The sequence below is a fragment of the Saccopteryx leptura genome, chromosome 3 (assembly GCF_036850995.1).
Source record: "Saccopteryx leptura isolate mSacLep1 chromosome 3, mSacLep1_pri_phased_curated, whole genome shotgun sequence".
Taxonomy (NCBI): Eukaryota; Metazoa; Chordata; class Mammalia; order Chiroptera; family Emballonuridae; genus Saccopteryx; species Saccopteryx leptura.
In genome coordinates this window covers 363,756,689-363,779,703 of record NC_089505.1, presented here as the reverse complement: position 1 = coordinate 363,779,703, position 23,015 = coordinate 363,756,689, and the positions used below count along the sequence as shown (strand labels likewise).

General features: G+C 50.8%; 1 protein-coding gene across 4 annotated transcripts in view; it reads left to right on the top strand.

Annotated features, from left to right (window-relative positions):
- Window positions 1–23,015, top strand: part of ASAP1 (ArfGAP with SH3 domain, ankyrin repeat and PH domain 1) — a 327,653-nt gene that overhangs the window by 239,014 nt on the left and 65,624 nt on the right. For 2 of the 4 annotated variants that reach the window (XM_066379536.1, XM_066379534.1), the window contains exons 9-12: window positions 82–167; window positions 9,243–9,318; window positions 10,423–10,509; window positions 22,182–22,282. In XM_066379536.1, coding sequence (XP_066235633.1) covers window positions 82–167; window positions 9,243–9,318; window positions 10,423–10,509; window positions 22,182–22,282 — 350 coding nt within the window. Of the gene's footprint in view, window positions 1–81; window positions 168–9,242; window positions 9,319–10,422; window positions 10,519–22,181; window positions 22,283–23,015 lie in introns of all 4 variants that reach the window. The other 2 variants (XM_066379535.1, XM_066379533.1) reach the window with 1 other exon arrangement.

The following is a 23,015-nucleotide window of genomic DNA, read 5'->3' as shown; positions in this document are numbered from 1 at the left end:
GTTGGGGGCCTGCCACCCGAAACCGTGACCAAAGAGCCCTCTCTGTAGTGATCAACATCCAATTCTGTTTTATTTCCACAGTATCTCATTAAAGTTAACGAAATCAAGACCAAAAAGGGTGTGGATCTGCTGCAGAACCTTATCAAGTATTATCACGCACAGTGCAAGTAAGTGAAGTATCGTCACCGTCCTCACGAGCCCAAGGAAGGGCCCTTCACTTGGGTTTTCCTTTCCTCCTCCTGGTCTTCATTTGGTCACCGTATAGTGATATCAGTGGTCTTCCATGGCCAAAGGAGAGGCATCAGTATTGTCTCCCATATTCTGTGTTTTCTGTAAATCAGTAACTCAGACCCACGCCTCTCTTTGGCTCCTTGAAAATGCTGTGTTCCTTAGAAAGCCTAATGTTGGCCTTGATCACCTGTGGACCTCTTATCTCAGACGCCGTGTCCCTGTCACTAAAGCGGCCTTCCTGGTGACCCTCACCCTTCCTTGGCAACTTGCCTATGATTGGGTCATTTGTATCACATATTCCTACTCGAGATTTTGTTGGGTTTTTTAGCATCTAAATTAAACAAAATTAATAATTTGGCGTTGAGAATACCCTGCATTTGTACCCGGGTTGCTGGTGTGTTTTGAGAGACCCTGTGGCTCTGGGCTGGCCCCTTTCTGTGTGTGCGCAGGGCCAGGCTGCCTCTGTGTGTCGCCGGAGGGGGTGCGGCACCCCGTTTGCTTAGTCACTTCTTCCTTGTCAGGTCTGCCTCGGCGGCTTCTCTGGTCGCTCTCGTATTGATAAGTGGACTCGTGAAGGTCATAGGACTAGACAGGATGCTTCCTCTCTGAAAAGTTAGAATTTATCATTTCCTCTGATTAGCTCTCTTAATCCTTTTAATGATGTTGTATCTGGGAAGGCTTTTGCAGTCAAGTGAAACATTCGGGAGGTCAGCATTAATACTGTGGGAGATGCACAGGCCTGCGTTAGGTGGTGAGTGCAGGTCCCGACTCTGCAGCTGGTAACGATGTGATCTTTACCAGGAGCATGTCTGAACCTCAGGTCCTCTCTGTCAGGTGGGGTTAAGGTTCTAGACCCGCTGCGGGTTTTGTAAGGACGTGAGAATTAAATGAGAGAGTGAGGCCTGCGGCCACTTGGTGCCCGCAGCACGAATGTGTTCGCCGTGTGATATTCCGAGTGGCCGGGCATCATTCGTAAACGCATTTCCTTATACAGGGCTGTTTCTCTTCAGGTAAAAGCTTTGTAATGAGCAAGTTGTTATTTATGTAAGTTTGATTTAATTTTTATCCTCTCTTCAAAGTAAGTTCCACCAGATATAAAAATAGTATATTGCAGTGGAAAGAGTGTCACTTTTATGAGATGAATTTGCCTTTGGAAGCCTCATACTGAAGACCTAGGCCAAGAGGTCGGGAACCTTTTTGGCTGAGAGAGCCATGAACGCCACGTATTTTAAAATGTAATTCCGGGAGAGCCATACAACGACCCGTGTACATTAGGCATTATCCAATAAAAATTTGGCGTCCCGGAGGACAGCTGTGATTGGCTCCAGCCACCTGCAACCATGAACATGAGCGGTAGGAAATGAATGGATTATAATACATGAAAATGTTTTATATTTTTAATGTTATTATTTTTTTTATTAAAAATTTGTCTGCGAGCAAGAGGCAGCCATCAAAAGAGCCACATCTGGCTTGCGAGCCATAGGTTCCCGACCCCTGACCTAGACTGACCTGGGGCTGTGTAGTATCGTGGGGGGTGGGGGATGAAACTTTGAAATGTGTGTGGTGGTCCCTGGTTTTAGTTTAGCCTGAAGTTTTTCATTTTTCCTCAATTTTAGCCTTCCTGGAAGCATAGCATTGCTTTGAAACTTTTATAGAAATAAGTGAATCTCTCAGTCTTTATAATTACAACACTTGGGCAGCAAATCTGATTTTAGCTGATTTTAGAAATATCTTTTGATCTCAAGTTCTCAGTCCACAGAGGAGAGTTTAACCTACACAAATACAAGTTTTCCAAAATGTGAGCTATTTTGTATACTAATGGCCTTTGTTAATAAAAGCGGAGAAAAAAAGAGCAACTCAAACTTGTTTGGCAAACGCATCTTCCCTTTATTCCTGCTTTTTTCCCTCGCCACAGATATTTATTAATCTCTTAACAAAAGCCAAGTACTTTGCTAGGCTCCGGGGTACGTCGGGTTCATCAGTAATCGTAATAGGGCTAGGAAGTGACTGATAGCGGGGGTCATTAAGAGAAGGGGAGACTTCCGGCCAGAGAGACTAAGGAGGGCTCACTGAAGGAGGTGGTGGCATTTGGGCTTGGACTGGGAAGACGGGCAGCACTTGGCCTTTCGAATGTGCTGAAGGGTCTCTACCGCCAGGGCCGAGAGAGGCGAGCGGACGGCAGCACTGCACAGTAATACTGCACCCCCTTGCGGGGACAGGTGTTCAGAGACATCAGACATAGGATGGGGTTATAATAGTTTCAACCCTGGCTGCCCCACGGCGGAACCTCAAGAACTCCATCACAGCAAGAAGCCCATCATTTCCTTTTGAGGACCACTCTGTTCTCTCCTGCTCCAGTCAAGCCTCCGCACGCTTCACAGACATGCAGCGGACCCATAAAGCATCTTCCACTTAAAGTCAAAAGAGAGAGAGAGATTTCATGTTTCAAGTACTTATTCATGTTCCCAGAATGATATTCAGTACAAGGTCAGGTCGTGCTCCAGAGCAGATTGGCTCCCGCAATCCCTTGTGTGGTCACAGCACCCCGTTGGGGACGCAGCTGCTACCGCGGGGAAGAAAGGGAGCAGAGAGAAGAGCTTCTGACTTGCTGTTACCCGTTTGGGCTCACCCACACCAATTACTCGTCATTTTCATGCTGCTTTCAAAACAAACATGTTATCCTGGTGCTCACCCACTCCTCCGCCGCCTGGCAAGTATCCTTACGATCTGCAGAATAAAGAGTGTTTACAAGCACTACTTTATTATTCATTTTACGGGTAATAGTTACCATGTATCAAGAGTAGTCAGGAGAGTGTAGCTCAGCTATGAAGAGCGGCTTGCCCAGAGTCACACTCCTTCATTCCCTCGCCACAGGTACCATGTCCAGTACCCGTGTGCCTGAACAGACAGAGCCCATCCCTCACCACAGGTACCATGTACAGTACCCGTGTGCCTGAACAGACAGAGCCCATCCCTCACCACAGGTACCATGTCCAGTACCCGTGTGCCTGAACAGACAGAGCCCATCCCTCACCACAGGTTCCATGTCCAGTACCCGTGTGCCTGAACAGACAGAGCCCATCCCTCACCACAGGTACCATGTACAGTACCCGTGTGCCTGAACAGACAGAGCCCAAGCAGATACTCATGTCCAGTACCCGTGTGCCTGAACAGACAGAGCCCATCCCTCACCACAGGTACCATGTCCAGTACCCGTGTGCCTGAACAGACAGAGCCCATCCCTCACCACAGGTACCATGTCCAGTACCCGTGTGCCTGAACAGACAGAGCCCATCCCTCACCACAGGTACCATGTACAGAACCCGTGTGCCTGAACAGACAGAGCCCATCCCTCACCACAGGTACCATGTACAGTACCCGTGTGCCTGAACAGACAGAGCCCAAGCAGATACTCATGTACAGTACCCGTGTGCCTGAACAGACAGAGCCCATCCCTCACCACAGGTACCATGTACAGTACCCGTGTGCCTGAACAGACAGAGCCCAAACAGATACTCATGTACAGTACCCATGTGCCTGAACAGACAGAGCCCAGCAGATACTCATGTACAGTACCCGTGTGCCTGAACAGACAGAGCCCAAGCAGATACTCATGTACAGTACCCGTGTGCCTGAACAGACAGAGCCCATCCCTCACCACAGGTACCATGTACAGTACCCGTGTGCCTGAACAGACAGAGCCCAAGCAGATACTCATGTACAGTACCCATGTGCCTGAACAGACAGAGCCCATCCCTCACCACAGGTACCATGTACAGTACCCATGTGCCTGAACAGACAGAGCCCAGCAGATACTCATGTACAGTACCCATGTGCCTGAACAGACAGAGCCCAGCAGATACTCATGTACAGTACCCGTGTGCCTGAACAGACAGAGCCCAAGAACCAAAGGGGGAATAAATAAGTTGGATTTCAAATTTTGAAACTTTGGTGAGTGAAAGGATAATATTAAGAAAGTGAAAAAAGGCCCTGGCCGGTTGGTTCAGCAGTAGAGCGTCAGCCCAGTGTGTGGAAGGCCCGGGTTTGATTCCCGGCCAGGGCACACAGGAGAAGTGCCCATCTGCTTCTCCACCCCTCCTCCTCTCTCTCCTCTCTGTCTCTCTCTTCCCCTCCTGCAGCCAAGGCTCCACTGGAGCAAAGTTGGCCCAGCAGCTGAGGATGGCTCCATAGCCTCTGCCTCAGGCGCTAGAGTGGCTCCAGCCGCAACAGAGAATCGCCCCCTGGTGGGCATGCCGGGTGGATCCCGGTCGGGTGCATGTGGGAGTCTGACTGCCTCCCGTTTCTAACTCTGGAAAAATACAACCAAAAAAAAAAAAAGTGAAAAAAATTCACAAAATGGGAGAAATTTTGGAAATCATTTATCTTATCTAATAGGGATCTAGTGTCCCGAATGTATAACGAACTCTTACAACTCACCAACAAAAAAAATAAACAACCCAATTTAAAAATGGGCAAAGAATTGAGTAGCCGTTTCCTCTAGAAAGGATATACAAATGCCCAAAACGCACGCGAACCAAAATGTTCAACATTAGCCAGTAGGGAAATGCCACAGTGTGATAACCGCTTCACACCCACTTAGATGGTTATAATTAAAAACAACGTAAAGGAAAATAAGTCTTGGTGAGAATGTAGAAACTTCCGGTCAAGACGGAGACATCAGTAAATGAGCTACTTGTCTCCTCCCACAGCCACATCAAAATGACAACTAAACTACAAAACAGCTGTTACTCAGAACTCCCTGAAATCGGGCTGAATGGAAGTCCTGCAACCAGGGAATTCCAGAAGAGGCCACGTGGAGACAGGGAGGAGAGGCGGATATGCACAGGGAATTCCAGAAGAGGCCACGTGGAGACAGGGAGGAGAGGCGGATACGCACAGGGAATTCCAGAAGAGGCCACATGGACACAGGGAGGAGAGGCGGATACGCACAGGAAATTCCAGAAGAGGCCATGTGGAGACAGGGAGGAGAGGCGGATACGCACAGGGAATTCCAGAAGAGACCACGTGGAGATGGAGGAGAGGCGGATATGCACAGGGAATTCCAGAAGAGGCCACGTGGACACAGGGAGGAGAGGCGGATATGCACAGGGAATTCCAGAAGAGGCCACGTGGAGACCGGGAGGAGAGGCGGATACGCACAGGGAATTCCAGAAGAGGCCATGTGGAGACAGGGAGGAGAGGCGGATATGCACAGGGAATTCCAGAAGAGGCCATGTGGAGACCGGGAGGAGAGGCAGATATGCACAGGGAATTCCAGAAGAGGCCACGTGGAGACCGGGAGGAGAGGCAGATATGCACAGGGAATTCCAGAAGAGGCCACGTGGACACGGAGGAGAGGCGGATACGCACAGGGAATTCCAGAAGAGGCCACGTGGACACAGGGAGGAGAGGCGGATACGCACAGGGAATTCCAGAAGAGACCACGTGGAGATGGAGGAGAGGCGGATATGCACAGGGAATTCCAGAAGAGGCCACGTGGACACAGGGAGGAGAGGCGGATACAGGGAATTCCAGAAGAGGCCACGTGGAGACCGGGAGGAGAGGCGGATACGCACAGGGAATTCCAGAAGAGGCCACGTGGACACAGGGAGGAGAGGCGGATACAGGGAATTCCAGAAGAGGCCACGTGGACACAGGGAAGAGAGGCGGATACGCACAGGGAATTCCAGAAGAGGCCACGTGGACACAGGGAGGAGAGGCAGATACGCACAGGGAATTCCAGAAGAGGCCACGTGGACACAGGGAGGAGAGGCAGATACGCACAGGGAATTCCAGAAGAGGCCACGTGGAGACCGGGAGGAGAGGCAGATACGCACAGGAAATTCCAGAAGAGGCCACGTGGACACGGAGGAGAGGCGGATACGCACAGGGAATTCCAGAAGAGGCCACGTGGACACAGGGAGGAGAGGCAGATACGCACAGGAAATTCCAGAAGAGGCCACGTGGAGACAGGGAGGAGAGGCAGATACGCACAGGGAATTCCAGAAGAGGCCACGACGTGGAGACCGGGAGGAGAGGCGGATACGCACAGGGAATTCCAGAAGAGGCCACGTGGAGACCGGGAGGAGAGGCGGATACGCACAGGGAATTCCAGAAGAGGCCACGTGGACACAGGGAGGAGAGGCGGATACGCACAGGGAATTCCAGAAGAGGCCACGTGGAGACAGGGAGGAGAGGCAGATATGCACAGGGAATTCCAGAAGAGGCCACGTGGAGACAGGGAGGAGAGGCAGATACGCACAGGGAATTCCAGAAGAGGCCACGTGGACACAGGGAGGAGAGGCAGATACAGGGAATTCCAGAAGAGGCCACGTGGACACAGGGAGGAGAGGCGGATACGCACAGGGAATTCCAGAAGAGGCCACGTGGACACAGGGAGGAGAGGCGGATACGCACAGGGAATTCCAGAAGAGGCCACGTGGACACAGGGAGGAGAGGTGGATACGCACAGGGAATTCCAGAAGAGGCCACGTGGAGATGGAGGAGAGGCGGATATGCACAGGGAATTCCAGAAGAGGCCACGTGGAGACCAGGAGGAGAGGCAGATATGCACAGGGAATTCCAGAAGAGGCCACGTGGAGACCGGGAGGAGAGGCGGATATGCACAGGGAATTCCAGAAGAGGCCACGTGGAGACAGGGAGGAGAGGCGGATACAGGGAATTCCAGAAGAGGCCACGTGGAGACAGGGAGGAGAGGCGGATATGAGGATGCTACTGATCAGTGCCGACACTAACTGCCACCAGAGGAAAGACACAACCAACACACAAGTTAGTTGCAAGAATCTCACAGGCAATTTATTATTCACAAATCCTTCCGGTGTGCCTGGGTACTGCTTAAGGGGGCCCTGTCGGCGTGCTCCTCTCAGCTGTCTTTGGTCAGAGCTCAGAGTGGCATGGAGAGAGTCCACCGTTCACATTGGTCTCTGGGCGACTACCGCAGCAGGGCGCCCCTCAGCTTTAGTACCTTTTCTGGCCAACGCCTTCTAACAGGTGTCAATCTACATGATTATTACCTCAAACCACCTTTTTGGGAGTTCCTCCCAGGGAGCCCTTTTTATGTTAATCTACTGAAATATCACATCAAGCCACTATTAGGGTGTTCCTAGGGAAGCTTCTTGTTTATGTTAACCTAGAGTTATGACATCGAGCCACTTCTTACCTATATATAACTTCACACACACTAACTGAGCCCTGCACGAAAGGCAGAGTCTTTATCATATTTCTACACGCTATATTAATTCCTATCCAGATGGCATAACTTTATTTAATTTCCTTAATTGCTTTTAATATTATATCCTAATTATTTTATGTAACTTCCATATTTCTCCACATTTCCACACATTTAATCACCATAACACTATATTACCACAACACAGTATCATAGGAAACATTGAAGAGTCTTTAAGAAGAAGGAAAAGGCCTGACCAGGTGGTAGCACAGTGGATAGAGAGTTGGATTGGGATGCAGAGGACCCAGGTTCGCAACCCCGAGGTCGCCAGCTTAAGCACGGGCTCATCTGGTTTGAGCAAAAGCCCACTAACTTGAACCCAAGGTTGCTGGCCCCAGCAGGGGGTTACTCGGTCTGCTGAAGGCCCGGGGTCAAGGCACATATGAGAAAGCAATCAATGAACAACTAAGGTGTTGGCAACGCACAATGAAAAACTAATGATTGATGCTTCCCATCTCTCTCCGTTCCTGTCTGTCCCTGTCTATCCCTCTTTCTGACTCACTCTCTGTCTCTGTAAAAAATAAATAAATAAAAGTTAAAAGAAAAAACCTTTAAAAAAAAAAAAAGAAGGAAAAGAATAAAAAATATGAGGAATAAAGTGGAATAAATACATATTTATCAACATTTGAATCTAAAAACCAAAATAAACGAACAAGCAGAAGAGAAACGGACTCAGCGGTACAGAGAACATTTTGATGGGTGCCAGGTGGGAGAGGTGCCGGCACTAGGAGGCACAGGTTGGTGATCACAGAGTGGTTGTGGGGATGTGGAGTACACCACAGAGAATATAGTTGATGATAACATTCTTAAAAAGGAAAAAAAATGTGGAGACATTGGAACCCTCGGTACACATGGTAGAGAAAGTTCTAGACACGAAACAAATGGGCTCCTGAGTGGAAGTGCTCAGACAGGAAACGGCTTCACCTGGTGGTTAAGAACAGGGGTGTCAGAATCGGAACCTAGACCGGGATCCCATTTCTGCCACGTTCTAGTCGTGTGAGGAACTTGCGCAAGTTAAGTGCTCACTCCGTGCCTCGGCTCCCCTCTACAATGGAGGTAGGTGCGGTTGACGCACCTGTGAACTGATTGGGGCTGTTGTGAGGAGTGCATTGAATAACTCACGGAAGTGCAGGTGTTCAACCCACGTCAGTGCCTGTTACCAGGCAGGGTGATAGAAGGCAACCTACTTATATCCGTGGTGGCGTAAGGCTTTCCAGCTCCATCAGTACCACTGATTCAAGTCCTGTGTCTCACGTGTGTGTCTCACGTGTGTGTGTGTGTCGTGTGTATGTGTGTGTCGTGTGTATGTGTGTGTCGTGTGTATGTGTGCAAACACGGGACTTTGGGGAACTGAACGAATGCTGACTTTTCTCTGACCTTTATTCCCATTTCCATTTCATCTCTCCTTAGAGACCAGCTCAGCTTCATGACACCCCACTGGTTCATGTGTCTGTCTCTCTTTGAGTTCCCGGAAGGCACAAACGGGAGGAGTTGTTCTGTGTGTAGCTGGCCATACACACCGTGCAGTCACTGCATCGGGACAGCAGCTATAATTTGCATTGTCTATGTGACGTCTACTAGCATATATGTAGTAGTGCCCATAGTGTTTGCTGGTATATCTTTATAAAATACTTGAAATTCATTTTATACATATTTTGTGTAGATATATGGTAAAGGGTAAATATATAAGTATTTTTGGATTTGGGGGGTAATCATGGGGTTTTTTTATGCGTCTGTAAATCTCGGATGTTTTCCATTGTAGTTTCTTTCAAGATGGCTTGAAAACGGCTGATAAACTGAAACAGTACATTGAAAAACTGGCTGCTGACTTATATAACGTAAGTTCTGTATCAAATGTGTGCACTGTGACCTGCTTTGCAGAGAAGTGTCAGAAAGGTTGAGATCTGTATTAGAAGGGTGTTCAAGAAAGAGGAGCAGTTAAGTGATGTGTCCAAGCAGTTAACCTAGGGATAGATAAACCTTCCGTCTCCCTCAGAGAAGTCCTCAGTGATGGAATATTCTGGAGTGTGCTTTGGAAGCGTAGGAGGAGCAGGGAGGAGAGGATAACCACTGGTTCCAGATGACCTGTGCAGGGCTCAGTAACAGCATGGGTGCCCTTCGGTCAGCCATTGCAAAAAGAATGTCTGGTCATGGAAGGATAAAAAGTAAGTGACTGTCTCTGAGTAGGCAAGTTTATGAAAAAAAGTGGGTTTTTTGGGCTGCTTGTTTTGTATTTTAATAGCAAAATCAAAGGGAAAGCTTTTTCGAGGAAAAATACTAAATGCATTGATTCCCACAAACCACTTGGCGATGAATCATATTAAAAGTATGTGTTTTATGAGTGTGACTACATGTTCAAATAAGGTTTTAGAGTTACAGATAATACCATGTGTCTTTATGTAACTTTAAAAAGTATACAGCTGTATATATTTTTCTGATTTTCTTTTAATGGTTCACGTGGTTCTTTCTGGTTGTGATTAAGTTCCAGGTGTTTAAAAGAGCAATGATCCTTTGCCCTCGTGTGGTACTTTGTAAACTTTCAGAGGTGCATGAGATGAGCCCATTGGATTTGGTCCTTAGGGTTCTCTTCTGGCCCATTTAATCTCATTGTGTATTGTCACTACTGTCTTTTGAAACACCAGAAGCAAGTGACTCAATGTTATTTCTTGTTTAAAATGGAGCTTTAGAGTTCTTTATCTAGCCTAGATATGTTATTTAATAAGAAAGCATGTTGCATTATTCACTCATTTCAAAACTCACTGGTACCTTCATAATGAAAAACTGTGCCTCTCATTTCAAACACAAGCCCATGTAAAGGATTTGAGGAAGGAAATCAGCTATATCATTGGCTTGTTTGATGAGTGGTCTGTTTGGGTGAATTAAACTCTGCTCGTAAATGTATAAAAGAGGAGGGACAGACGTCATCTTCTTTCCTCTCATAGATAAAACAGACGCAGGATGAAGAGAAGAAGCAGCTGACTGCACTCCGAGACTTAATCAAATCCTCTCTCCAGCTGGATCAGAAAGAGGTAGGTGCTGTTTGTTCCCAGCAGGGCTACCTGCAGGCGAGCCTCCTGCAGACCGGGGATGTGGCAGCCTCCTCCCCGGGTGGGTGTGGGGACAGAGGAGAGGGGACACACAGTGTGCACCTACCAAGGTAGAGACCGTGTGGTCATTCCCTTCCCTCCTTGTAGAAAAGGTGTCCTGGTTAGATGGCTCAGTGGACAGGGGGTCATGCTGGCACGCTGAGGTCACAGATTTGATCTTTCATCAAGGCACATACGAGAAGCAACCAATGAGTACACAACTAAGTGGAATGAGTTGATACCTCTCTTTTTCTCTGTCATCTGTGGAAATTTTTTTAAAAAAGATGTCCTGCGCCCTGCTCTACAACTCCATGGCCAGACTTGGATCCAGGTTTGCAAAGGGGTGGTCAGGAGAGGGTCCTCTCGGAGAGGTGAAGACCAGGCAGTGAAGAGCACAGCCCCCATCTTCTTAGCTCGTCTGGGCAGCCGGGGGCTTGGGGGTGGGGTGCTGTCTCATGTTGCTGGGAAATCGAGGAACAGTCTGAGGCGGGGTCCTAGAGAATTTAGCCCCCAGATAGGAAAGTGAAGGTGAGACAGCCCTTGGATGTTGACACGGAGTGTGGGAAGTACGGGAGATGGTAGGGGCCGCACACAGATCTTTAATTATAAATCCCGTTTGTCCATCTGTTGTTCAGACATGTGATTAGTGCTACTGTGTGCCACAACTGTGCCGGGCAGTCCGCGGGAGTCCCTGCCGTTCAGGAGGCCGTTATCTGGTGGAAAGTAGAGTCAGCCGTGAGGACCGTCGTCCTAAAGCGGTCTGGATGCTGGGAGAGAGAGAGATAGAGCCCATACCGGGAGAGGGGAATCGCAGACTCAGACGCAGACTGCCAGCCCTCCAGCAGGCGACGGTTTGGGGTGAGGGGGATGGAGGCGGGGCGTGAGGTTTCTGGGGTGAAACCTCAGGCCTGGTCACGGCGCCTCGGACACCCGTGGAGGGCCCGGGGTTCGTGCCGAGGGTGAATTAAATAGCGAGCACCTTGTGTTACATGGGAGGTGAAAGTGTGCCTGTTTAGATTGGGAAACCATTCTGCATTGAATGTAAGTGTAATATCTAAATGTAGTGTTTAATAATAATCATAAAATAATAGCTTTTTTTTTTTACTTTTTATTTAAAATTTTTTTTTTTTTGCAGAGTCAGAGAGAGGGACAGATAGGGACAGACAGACAGGAACAGAGAGAGATGAGAAGCATCGATCATCAGTTTTTCATTGTGACACCCTAGTTGTTCATTGATCGCTTTCTCACATGTGCCCTGACCCTGGGCTTTCGGCAGACCGAGTAACCCCTTGCTTGAGCCAGCGACCTTGGGTCCAAGCTGGCGAGCTTTTTGCTCAAACCAGATGAGCCCACGCCCAAGCTCGCGACCTCGGGGTCTCGAACCTGGGTCCTTCTGCATCCCAGTCCGACGCTCTATCCACTGCGCCACCGCCTGGTCAGGCTTTTTTTTTTACTTTTTAAAGTCCCATGATATTGTCTCTCAATAGCAAGCTTTTTGTAAATTCCTAAAATTTCTGAAAGGGGTTCAGGAGTCCAAATAAAACAAAGCGAACCAAACAAAAGGAAACAAAAGAGAGCACGTGCCCTCAGACGCAGAGGCCGCCCCTGCCGCCCGATCCCCGCAGCAGCGCTGCAGGCCCCCGTGCTGAGCGCCTGCGGCCTCTCCCGCCTGCAGTCCTTACACACACGTTGGGGTATGTGAAGGGAGAGAGATCTGTAGCCCCTGACACTGGGCCTCTGCTGACCTGGGAATGGAGGCGTCGGTGGCCAGGGCAGAATGTGCTATGCGCCCACGCCTCGCAGAACCCGGCTCGGAGGCCCTGAGGGTGCTTACCACTGGCGTCCGCATCCTAGAAGTGGTCTCCTCGAGTGACTGCTCAGCCTCAGAGCGGTATAAGGATCCACATGGTGGGGAAAGAGGTACATCTCTGTCTGGGGAGAAATCTGCAAGGCTTTGTGCTGACTGGTATGCCTTCACCACTTCCTACCTTTGTTTTGTCACACATGATCACTTCCGTCCTATGTGTGGAAGCTTTACAAAACTACCTGTTACAGTCCCTTCGTTTTGCATAGAAACCCACGCAGTCCGCTCCTGCCAGCTGAAGGACAGAGTTGCATACAATGCAGAGGACTCTGTACATGCGGAAGTGCACGTGGCTTGAGTGGTTTTAACTTCCTGCCAAATGAATAAACGATGAGCTTTCATCAGCACCATGTCCAGAGTGTTTTACAAGTAAAATTGTTCACAGCATGCCTAGTCCACTCTTATGCTGTTTACCACCTCTCATTGCAAAATATGTTGAGAAGGCAAGGCTTTTCCGTGATTTCTGTTAAATACGAAAGGAGATTATCAGCCAGAGATTTCTCACCATCGTGCTGCTATTCCAGAAGAGGGTGAGGTCAGTGACCTGAAAGAGTAAGGCACCCAAGAAATCATCTGACAACCTCGCCCCCACCCCCACCCCCGGCTCGAACTTGACTCCATTAAAGGAAGCTTCAAAGTTCTGAGCGGTAAATAGGACCCCCCAGATTTTTGGTAGACTCATGTTTCTTTTTTCTCATCAAAATAACATTCTCTTGGTTTGTGACAAGTGTTCTGTGACATTAAATTATCTTAACCTTTTTACAATAGGCTAACCTCCCTGAAGAACTATTTGCTGCATAACTTTTTTTTTTTTTTTTTCAGAGAGAGAGAAGGATAGACAGGGACAGCCAGACAGGAATGGAGAGAGATGAGAAGCATCAATCATTAGTTTTTCATTGTGCGTTGCAACACCTTAGTTGTTCATTGATTGCTTTCTCATATGTGCCTTGACCACGGGCCTTCAGCAGACCCAGTAACCCCTTACTGGAGCCAGCAACCTTGGGTTCAAGCTGGTGGGCTTTTTGCTCAAACCAGATGAGCCCGTGCTCAATCTGGCGACCTCGGGGTCTCGAACCTGGGTCCTCTGCATCCCAGTCCAATGCTCTATCCACTGCGCCACCGCCTGGTCAGGCGAAACTATTTTATTTTTAAAGATGGTGTCCATAGATCATTCCACAAAGCCCAGATCTTTGCTCGTGTCTCTCCTAATAGCCCATCGTAGTGTGGCTTGCAGGTTGGACAGATTCTGGGTTTTGCTCACCTGTCTTCACAGTCCCTGCCATGTTGCTGGGTGCCTGAAAGCTACTCAGTCAATAGTTAGTAAGAAGAAACAGAAAGACTCCTTTGCCCGCGCCATTGGAAGCTTCTTTACTAGAGGTTTGGCTTTACGTGGGGTGCCAGAGACATTTATAACCCCATTAAACCAGTGAGTGTGTAATTGCTTGCAGTTTAAAAAGATTTGAGATTTTTCTCCTTAAATAATGCATTCTAAGGTTTTCTAATACAGAAGTCGGGTAATTTGTGCTGCTACTAGAGAATGGGAAATTGAAAAAAAAATAATACCATGGTTTATTTTACATTTCTTGGCTAACATCATGGAATTTCCCAAAGGTTTTAAGTTCACTGTTTAAGTTTAGTTTTGTGTTATTTTGCCTGAGTGATTTTTTAGTGTGCATTTCTCTTTCCTGAATACATGTTGATTTTTTTTATTATGCTGTCAAAGGCTTCAGAACCTATTTCATTCCATTTTTTTTGTTTTTGTTATCTTTTTTTGTTTTCCATTGTTTTAGTGTTAACGATTCGCTGAGGTTTACTTCTGCAGAAAAGAAAACCCTCTTGTCATTTGTCCGGAGTGCCCTGCTAAGCAAGCTGAATGACCTTTATTTCTAAAAGTGCAGAAACAACACTTCATATGACTTTCTTAAGCCATAAAATTCATTAGTAGTTAATTCAGGATTGTTAGTGCTAGACTTCTAAAATACTACTTAGTGTAATGAGATAGTCTTCTGAGGTCAGAGCCTCGAGTTCAGACACTTGAAGAGCATCTTTGTCCTATGTAAAGCAAGGCCCATTCAATCTGTTATTCAAGATTTAGAGATTATTTAGGTTTGTAATAAATATATGTAAGGAATTTATGGTACGTTTACAAAAATGTAATAGTTTTTCTAAGTTGCCAGTGTCTGATTAATTCTTGTTAAGTATATAAATACTTTTATTTTTAAAACACAGGATTTATTTTAAAGATTAGCAAATGGATCAGGGTTAGAGAGGCACGAATTTAAAGCACGCAGACAGACCAGGAATTACGTGAGCAGTTGAAGAGAAGTTTAGTTCGATGGCAAGGGTTCCAACAAAGAGAGGCCTCTTCTTTTCATAAGAGTCAGTATCTCAGCCAGGTTTAGATTTTGTGTCTCACATTTCGGAGGTAGAGATGTGGCGAAGATGCCTGTGGGGCCAGTAGTCGCGGTCCTCGCTGCCATTCACATGCAGGTTCCCCTTATACTCAGAGGGACAGTGAGTCGCGGTCCTCGCTGCCATTCACATCCCGTTAGACTCAGAGGGACAGTGAGTCACGGTCCTCGCTGCCATTCACATGCAGGTTCCCGTTAGACTCAGACGGACAGTGAGTCGGGGTCCTCGCTGCCATTCACATGCAGGTTCCCGTTAGATTCAGACGGACAGTGAGTCGGGGTCCTCGCTGCCATTCACATGCAGGTTCCCCTTATACTCAGACGGACAGTGAGTCGGGGTCCTCGCTGCCATTCACATGCAGGTTCCCGTTAGATTCAGACGGACAGTGAGTCGGGGTCCTCGCTCCCATTCACATGCAAGTTCCCCTTAGACTCAGAGGGACAGTGAGTCACAGTCCTCGCTGCCATTCACATGCAGGTTCCCCTTAGACTCAGACAGTGAGTCGGGGTCCTCGCTGCCATTCACATGCAGGTTCCCCTTAGACTCAGACGGACAGTGAGTCACAGTCCTCGCTGCCATTCACATGCAGGTTCCCCTTAGACTCAGAGGGACAGTGAGTCACGGTCCTCACTGCCATTCACATGCAGGTTCCCCTTAGACTCAGAGGGACAGTGAGTCGGGATCCTCGCTGCCATTCACATGCAGGTTCCCCTTAGACTCAGACAGACAGTGAGTCGGGGTCCTCGCTCCCATTCACATGCAGGTTCCCGTTAGACTCAGAGGGACAGTGAGTCACGGTCCTCGCTGCCATTCACATGCAGGTTCCCGTTAGACTCAGAGGGACAGTGAGTCACGGTCCTCACTCCCATTCACATGCAGGTTCCCGTTAGACTCAGAGGGACAGTGAGTCACAGTCCTCGCTGCCATTCACATGCAGGTTCCCGTTAGACTCAGACGGGCAGTGAGTCACGGTCCTCGCTGCCATTCACATGCAGGTTCCCCTTAGACTCAGAGGGACAGTGAGTCGCGGTCCTCGCTCCCATTCACATGCAGGTTCCCCTTATACTCAGAGGGACAGTGAGTCACGGTCCTCGCTGCCATTCACATGCAGGTTCCCCTTATACTCAGAGGGACAGTGAGTCACGGTCCTCGCTCCCATTCACATGCAGGTTCCCGTTAGACTCAGAGGGACAGTGAGTCACGGTCCTCGCTGCCATTCACATGCAGGTTCCCCTTAGACTCAGAGGGACAGTGAGTCACGGTCCTCGCTGCCATTCACATGCAGGTTCCCGTTAGACTCAGACGGACAGTGAGTCACGGTCCTCGCTGCCATTCACATGCAGGTTCCCGTTAGACTCAGACGGACAGTGAGTCACGGTCCTCGCTGCCATTCACATGCAGGTTCCCGTTAGACTCAGAGGGACAGTGAGTCACGGTCCTCGCTGCCATTCACATGCAGGTTCCCGTTAGACTCAGAGGGACAGTGAGTCACGGTCCTCGCTGCCATTCACATGCAGGTTCCCGTTAGACTCAGAGGGACAGTGAGTCACAGTCCTCGCTGCCATTCACATGCAGGTTCCCGTTAGACTCAGAGGGACAGTGAGTCACAGTCCTCGCTGCCATTCACATGCAGGTTCCCGTTAGACTCAGAGGGACAGTGAGTCACAGTCCTCGCTGCCATTCACATGCAGGTTCCCGTTAGACTCAGACGGACAGTGAGTCACGGTCCTCGCTGCCATTCACATGCAGGTTCCCGTTAGACTCAGAGGGACAGTGAGTCACGGTCCTCACTCCCATTCACATGCAGGTTCCCCTTAGACTCAGAGGGACAGTGAGTCGCGGTCCTCACTCCCATTCACATGCAGGTTCCCCTTATACTCAGAGGGACAGTGAGTCGCGGTCCTCGCTCCCATTCACATGCAGGTTCCCGTTAGACTCAGAGGGACAGTGAGTCACGGTCCTCGCTGCCATTCACATGCAGGTTCCCGTTAGACTCAGAGGGACAGTGAGTCACGGTCCTCGCTGCCATTCACATGCAGGTTCCCGTTAGACTCAGAGGGACAGTGAGTCACGGTCCTCACTCCCATTCACATGCAGGTTCCCGTTAGACTCAGACGACAGTGAGTCGGGGTCCTCGCTGCCATTCACATGCAGGTTCCCCTTAGACTCAGAGGGACAGTGAGTCGCGGTCCTCGCTGCCATTCACATGCAGGTTCCCGTTATACTCAGAGGGACAGTGAGTCACGGTCCTCGCTGCCATTCACATGCAGGTTCCCGTTAGACTCAGACGGACAGTGAGTCACGGTCCTCGCTGCCATTCACATGCAGGTTCCCGTTAGACTCAGAGGGACAGTGAGTCACGGTCCTCACTCCCATTCACATGCAGGTTCCCGTTATACTCAGAGGGACAGTGAGTCGCGGTCCTCGCTGCCATTCACATCCCGTTAGACTCAGAGGGACAGTGAGTCACGGTCCTCGCTGCCATTCACATGCAGGTTCCCCTTAGACTCAGAGGGACAGTGAGTCGCGGTCCTCGCTCCCATTCACATGCAGGTTCCCCTTAGACTCAGAGGGACAGTGAGTCGCGGTCCTCGCTCCCATTCACATGCAGGTTCCCGTTAGACTCAGAGGGACAGTGAGTCACGGTCCTCGCTGCCATTCACATGCAGGTTCCCGTTATACTCAGAGGGACAGTGAGTCACGGTCCTCGCTGCCATTCACATGCAGGTTCCCGTTAGACTCAGACGGACAGTGAGTCACGGTCCTCGCTGCCATTCACATGCAGGTTCCCGTTAGACTCAGAGGGACAGTGAGTCACGGTCCTCACTCCCATTCACATGCAGGTTCCCCTTAGACTCAGAGGGACAGTGAGTCGCGGTCCTCGCTCCCATTCACATGCAGGTTCCCGTTAGACTCAGAGGGACAGTGAGTCACGGTCCTCGCTGCCATTCACATGCAGGTTCCCGTTAGACTCAGACGGACAGTGAGTCACGGTCCTCACTCCCATTCACATGCAGGTTCCCCTTAGACTCAGAGGGACAGTGAGTCGCGGTCCTCACTCCCATTCACATGCAGGTTCCCGTTAGACTCAGAGGGACAGTGAGTCGCGGTCCTCGCTGCCATTCACATGCAGGTTCCCCTTAGACTCAGAGGGACAGTGAGTCACGGTCCTCACTGCCATTCACATGCAGGTTCCCCTTAGACTCAGAGGGACAGTGAGTCGCGGTCCTCGCTCCCATTCACATGCAGGTTCCCCTTAGACTCAGACGGACAGTGAGTCGCGGTCCTCGCTCCCATTCACATGCAGGTTCCCGTTAGACTCAGAGGGACAGTGAGTCACGGTCCTCACTCCCATTCACATGCAGGTTCCCCTTAGACTCAGAGGGACAGTGAGTCGGGGTCCTCACTCCCATTCACATGCAGGTTCCCGTTAGACTCAGAGGGACAGTGAGTCACGGTCCTCGCTGCCATTCACATGCAGGTTCCCGTTAGACTCAGACGGACAGTGAGTCACGGTCCTCACTCCCATTCACATGCAGGTTCCCCTTAGACTCAGAGGGACAGTGAGTCGCGGTCCTCACTCCCATTCACATGCAGGTTCCCGTTAGACTCAGACGACAGTGAGTCGGGGTCCTCGCTGCCATTCACATGCAGGTTCCCCTTAGACTCAGAGGGACAGTGAGTCACGGTCCTCGCTGCCATTCACATGCAGGTTCCCCTTAGACTCAGAGGGACAGTGAGTCACGGTCCTCACTGCCATTCACATGCAGGTTCCCCTTAGACTCAGAGGGACAGTGAGTCGCGGTCCTCGCTCCCATTCACATGCAGGTTCCCCTTAGACTCAGACGGACAGTGAGTCGCGGTCCTCGCTCCCATTCACATGCAGGTTCCCGTTAGACTCAGAGGGACAGTGAGTCGCGGTCCTCGCTCCCATTCACATGCAGGTTCCCGTTAGACTCAGAGGGACAGTGAGTCGCGGTCCTCACTCCCATTCACATGCAGGTTCCCGTTAGACTCAGACGGACAGTGAGTCGCGGTCCTCGCTGCCATTCACATGCAGGTTCCCGTTAGACTCAGAGGGACAGTGAGTCACGGTCCTCACTCCCATTCACATGCAGGTTCCCGTTAGACTCAGAGGGACAGTGAGTCACGGTCCTCACTCCCATTCACATGCAGGTTCCCGTTAGACTCAGAGGGACAGTGAGTCACGGTCCTCGCTGCCATTCACATGCAGGTTCCCGTTAGACTCAGAGGGACAGTGAGTCGCGGTCCTCGCTGCCATTCACATGCAGGTTCCCGTTAGACTCAGACGGACAGTGAGTCACAGTCCTCGCTGCCATTCACATGCAGGTTCCCCTTAGACTCAGAGGGACAGTGAGTCGCGGTCCTCGCTGCCATTCACATGCAGGTTCCCGTTAGACTCAGAGGGACAGTGAGTCGCGGTCCTCGCTGCCATTCACATGCAGGTTCCCGTTAGACTCAGAGGGACAGTGAGTCACAGTCCTCGCTGCCATTCACATGCAGGTTCCCGTTAGACTCAGAGGGACAGTGAAGAAACAGTAGAGCCAAAGAATGGTGGGCCATTCCTTTATGCAAGTCTCGCACCAGCCGAGGAGCCAACACACAGGGAAAACACTTCCCTCTTCATTCAGAGCTCACAAATCCTTGACACATTCTCCGGTTCCACAACCAGGAGAATCTTCTCCGGTTCCTCCTAGAATCAAAGGCCACACCAGTCTCAGCGGAGCTCACAAAGCCCCTCAGCTCTGGTTCCCCACCTGCACACCTTCTCTCTTTCTGAAAAAACTGGCTTCTTCCTCAGCACCCTGCATTCTTTCTCTGCAAACATTGCTTCTCTCCTTGTCCCTTCTCCTCCTTTTTAAAACTTTCTGGCTGGAAAACCTCTCCAGCAAACATGAGCAAGACAGTGGCCCTTCCCAAGCAGGAAGGTAATTTGCAGTTTCACAGATCACATACCTGGCGCTGCCCAGTGCCATTTTTTAACACTAAAAGTGAGCTAACTAAAAAAATACAAATTTTATAAATTCATTTGCCTAACAATGCCCAAGCCCAAATCCATCGCTGAGCGATCGGACACAGCTGTTGGGTTCAGGCAGACAGTTCTGTGGGTTTCAGTGACCGGCCTCGTGTTTCTCCCACACCTCAGAGCTCTCCGTCCTAAGTGTCCTTCATTAGTATGGACACACTGCTGCCATGTGTGACCCAGCTGTTGTTACCAGGACTGTCCCTGGAGGCTCCGGTCAAGGAGGCGGCTCTCTGCCTGTGCTCAGTCAGCAGCTCAGGAAGTCGCTGTCGGCTCGGGGCCCGCTTTGCTGCAGGGGGAGGGAATCTGGCCGGTCACACACACAGAAATGACTCCAGCAAAGAGGATGAGTAGAGTGTGTGACCTGTTCAGAGCAGACCCAGCTGCCGGGGAAGGTGCAGTCTGCTCTCGTGGCCAGCGTGGGAGGGAGGACAGGGCGTGGGGGGTGAGCATCCACCTCAGAGCCAGTGTGTCCCCCAGTGTCCTCAGTCCCCGCATGGTGCCTGGCTGGTCAAGGTTCGGGACATGCTCCCCCCTCCCCCAAAGTTAGAAGCGGGGAGGCAGCCAGACAGACTCCCACATGCACTTACCGGGATCCACCCGGCATGCCCACAAGGGGGCGATGCTCTGCCCATCTGGGCCGTTGCTCCACTGCGGCCAGAGCCATTCTAGCTCCTGAGGCGGAGGCCATGGAGCCGTCCTCAGTGCCTGGGCCAACTTTGCTCCAATGGAGCCTTGGCTGTGGGAGGGGAAGAGAGAGAGAGAGAGGAAGGAGATAAGGAAGGGTGGAGAAGCAGATGGGCGCTTCTCCTGTGTGCCCTGACCGGGAATCGAACCTGGGATTTCCATACACCGGGCTGACGCTCTACCACTGAGCAAACCGGCCAAGGCTGGGACATGCTTTTGAACACAGAACTCATCGCGGGTGGGACAGCCTTACAGGGGCACTGTCGTGCCTGAGGGCCAGGAGGCAGCCGACCTGACCTCACCGGCTATCAGGGTGGCTTATTCAGCTTCCTGCCTCCTCGCCACCGCCTTCCAGGTGTTGCTCATGAGCTGGATATTTATTTTTATAATGTTCTCTTGCTCACAAAAACCAAACAGGAAGATCCTCCTGAGATTTATGGCTCTTGTAGATGTTCTGAGGAGCTCACTTAGGGCTCACTGAGGTGGCGACTGCTGTGCACACACTTGGAGCTCTGTCAGCCGTGCTGCCTTGGTGAGAGGTGTCCCTCGTGTCCCCCGTTCCTTTTTCCTGTCCTCAATGGCCCCAAATGAAACAGTACAGATATTTTATTTTACCAGAGTTTATCATGGTTCTAAAGCTGTGTGTGTCTGAGTTCGTTCTCATATTATCTTTATAATGGTGTTTTCTCTGTGTGTTGTATAAAGTGCTTAAATTATAAGCAATAAGATCATCCATGAAATTAACTCTATTTTCAAATGTTCTGCCTTTTTTTCTCTGTTGCTTTTGCCCTTCCTGATCGAAGTCTAGGAGAGTAAGTCATTCCTTTTTGTGAGAATGTATTGTCCTGTTTCCGTGTCTGACACCCGTGTTCTCATTGTACAGTCCCCGTCCTTGGAGGGTGTCCCGCATTTCCACAGGGACGCCCGGCGGGTCGAGCGGTCCTGACCAGCGGTGGGGAGTTAGTGGGGTGCCAGTGTTGAGTCAGGCTTGTTGGCATCTGTGTTGTCCTGCCGACCCTCGTCACCCTTTCATTACATAATACACTTGCCACTGCAACGGTCCTCTTTCTTCACTAAAAGCATGGTTATAGGCATATTGTGCAGAGCTCCAGTTCATTGCAAAACAAGACCTTGATAACAGTGCTTAATACCTTCCTGAGAAGGTGCACTCTTTCCCGTGGGTGTTCAGCAGAGCACGTGAAGGGACAGAAGGTGTGCCCAGGAGAGAGCACTGTGTACAGGCTGCATGAGCTTTGTGTGTGGTCCCCGGCCGTGTCTGCAGCCCTTCCTGGGCTTGCCGGGGCGGCAGGTGTCAACCAGCTGAGCCGTAGAAGAGTCTCCCCCGCAGGCTTTGAAGTCAAGCTGGCTTCTCAACCAGGAGCCCGAGACCCAGGCCCCAGGCCCCAGCTCTGCCTTGAACTTGCTTGTGACTCTGCCCATTGGTTACCGGCCGGCTTCCTCCTCCGAAATAAAGACGAGGACCTGACTGCTCGGAAAGTCCGGTCGTTCCCTCAGCCCCCGCCGGCGGCCCAAGGCGCAGCGGCAGACCAGGCTCAGGGACCCGGGCGTGTCTCCCGCAGGCGTGTGACCTGTGCTTTGTCCCCCCAGGACTCCCAGAGCCGCCAGGGGGGCTACAGCATGCACCAGCTCCAGGGCAATAAGGAGTACGGCAGCGAGAAGAAGGGCTACCTGCTGAAGAAAAGTGACGGGTGCGTACCGGCCCGTGTCCCCGGGTCCCCGGGTCCCCAGGCGCCTTAGCACGCGTCCTGAGCACTAGTGGCCTGCGGGCTTCTTCCCGCCTCTCACGCAGGAGAACACACTCATTCAGGTTTTCCAGGCACTCCGGTTTTCCTAGGGTGGGTCTGAGCTTGAGCCTGCTGTCTTTAGAAGAAGCAGTCATTGTTCTGTGGTCCCTAACTGGCACCCGTGACTTGGGACACACAGTGTTTGGAAGGCAGGGACCGAGCAGAACACGAAGCGAGCAGATGGCTGGCCGACTTGGGGCTCACCTGCCTCTGCCTTTCATTCATTGCCGGATTCTCTGCCTGGGGCGCCCACCCAGCCGCCCGGACCCCCACCTGGGGAGTCACCCTTGCCTCCACTCTTCCCTCTGACATCCCGCCAGTTCAACAGCAGCCCCTTCTGTTTCTAATGAGAGAATCCCTGTCTTGCCGTCTCTGCTGTCCCGCTCCAGGACCAGCCCCCTCCAGCTGCCCTGCACTATTTCAGCAGCCTCCTAACCGGTCTCTGTCACTCACTTGTCCCCTTCTCCGGTCATGACTACCCAGCGCCCAGAGTAGCCTTCTGCAAACGTACAGCACGCCAGCTCTCTCCCACCCTGGAATGCTCAGCGCCACCCCCCCCCCGCGGGGTCCCTGACCCCCCTTTCTCGCCCGTCCCCTCTGTGCCATTTGCTCCTCGGTCCTGCCACACTGGCCCGCT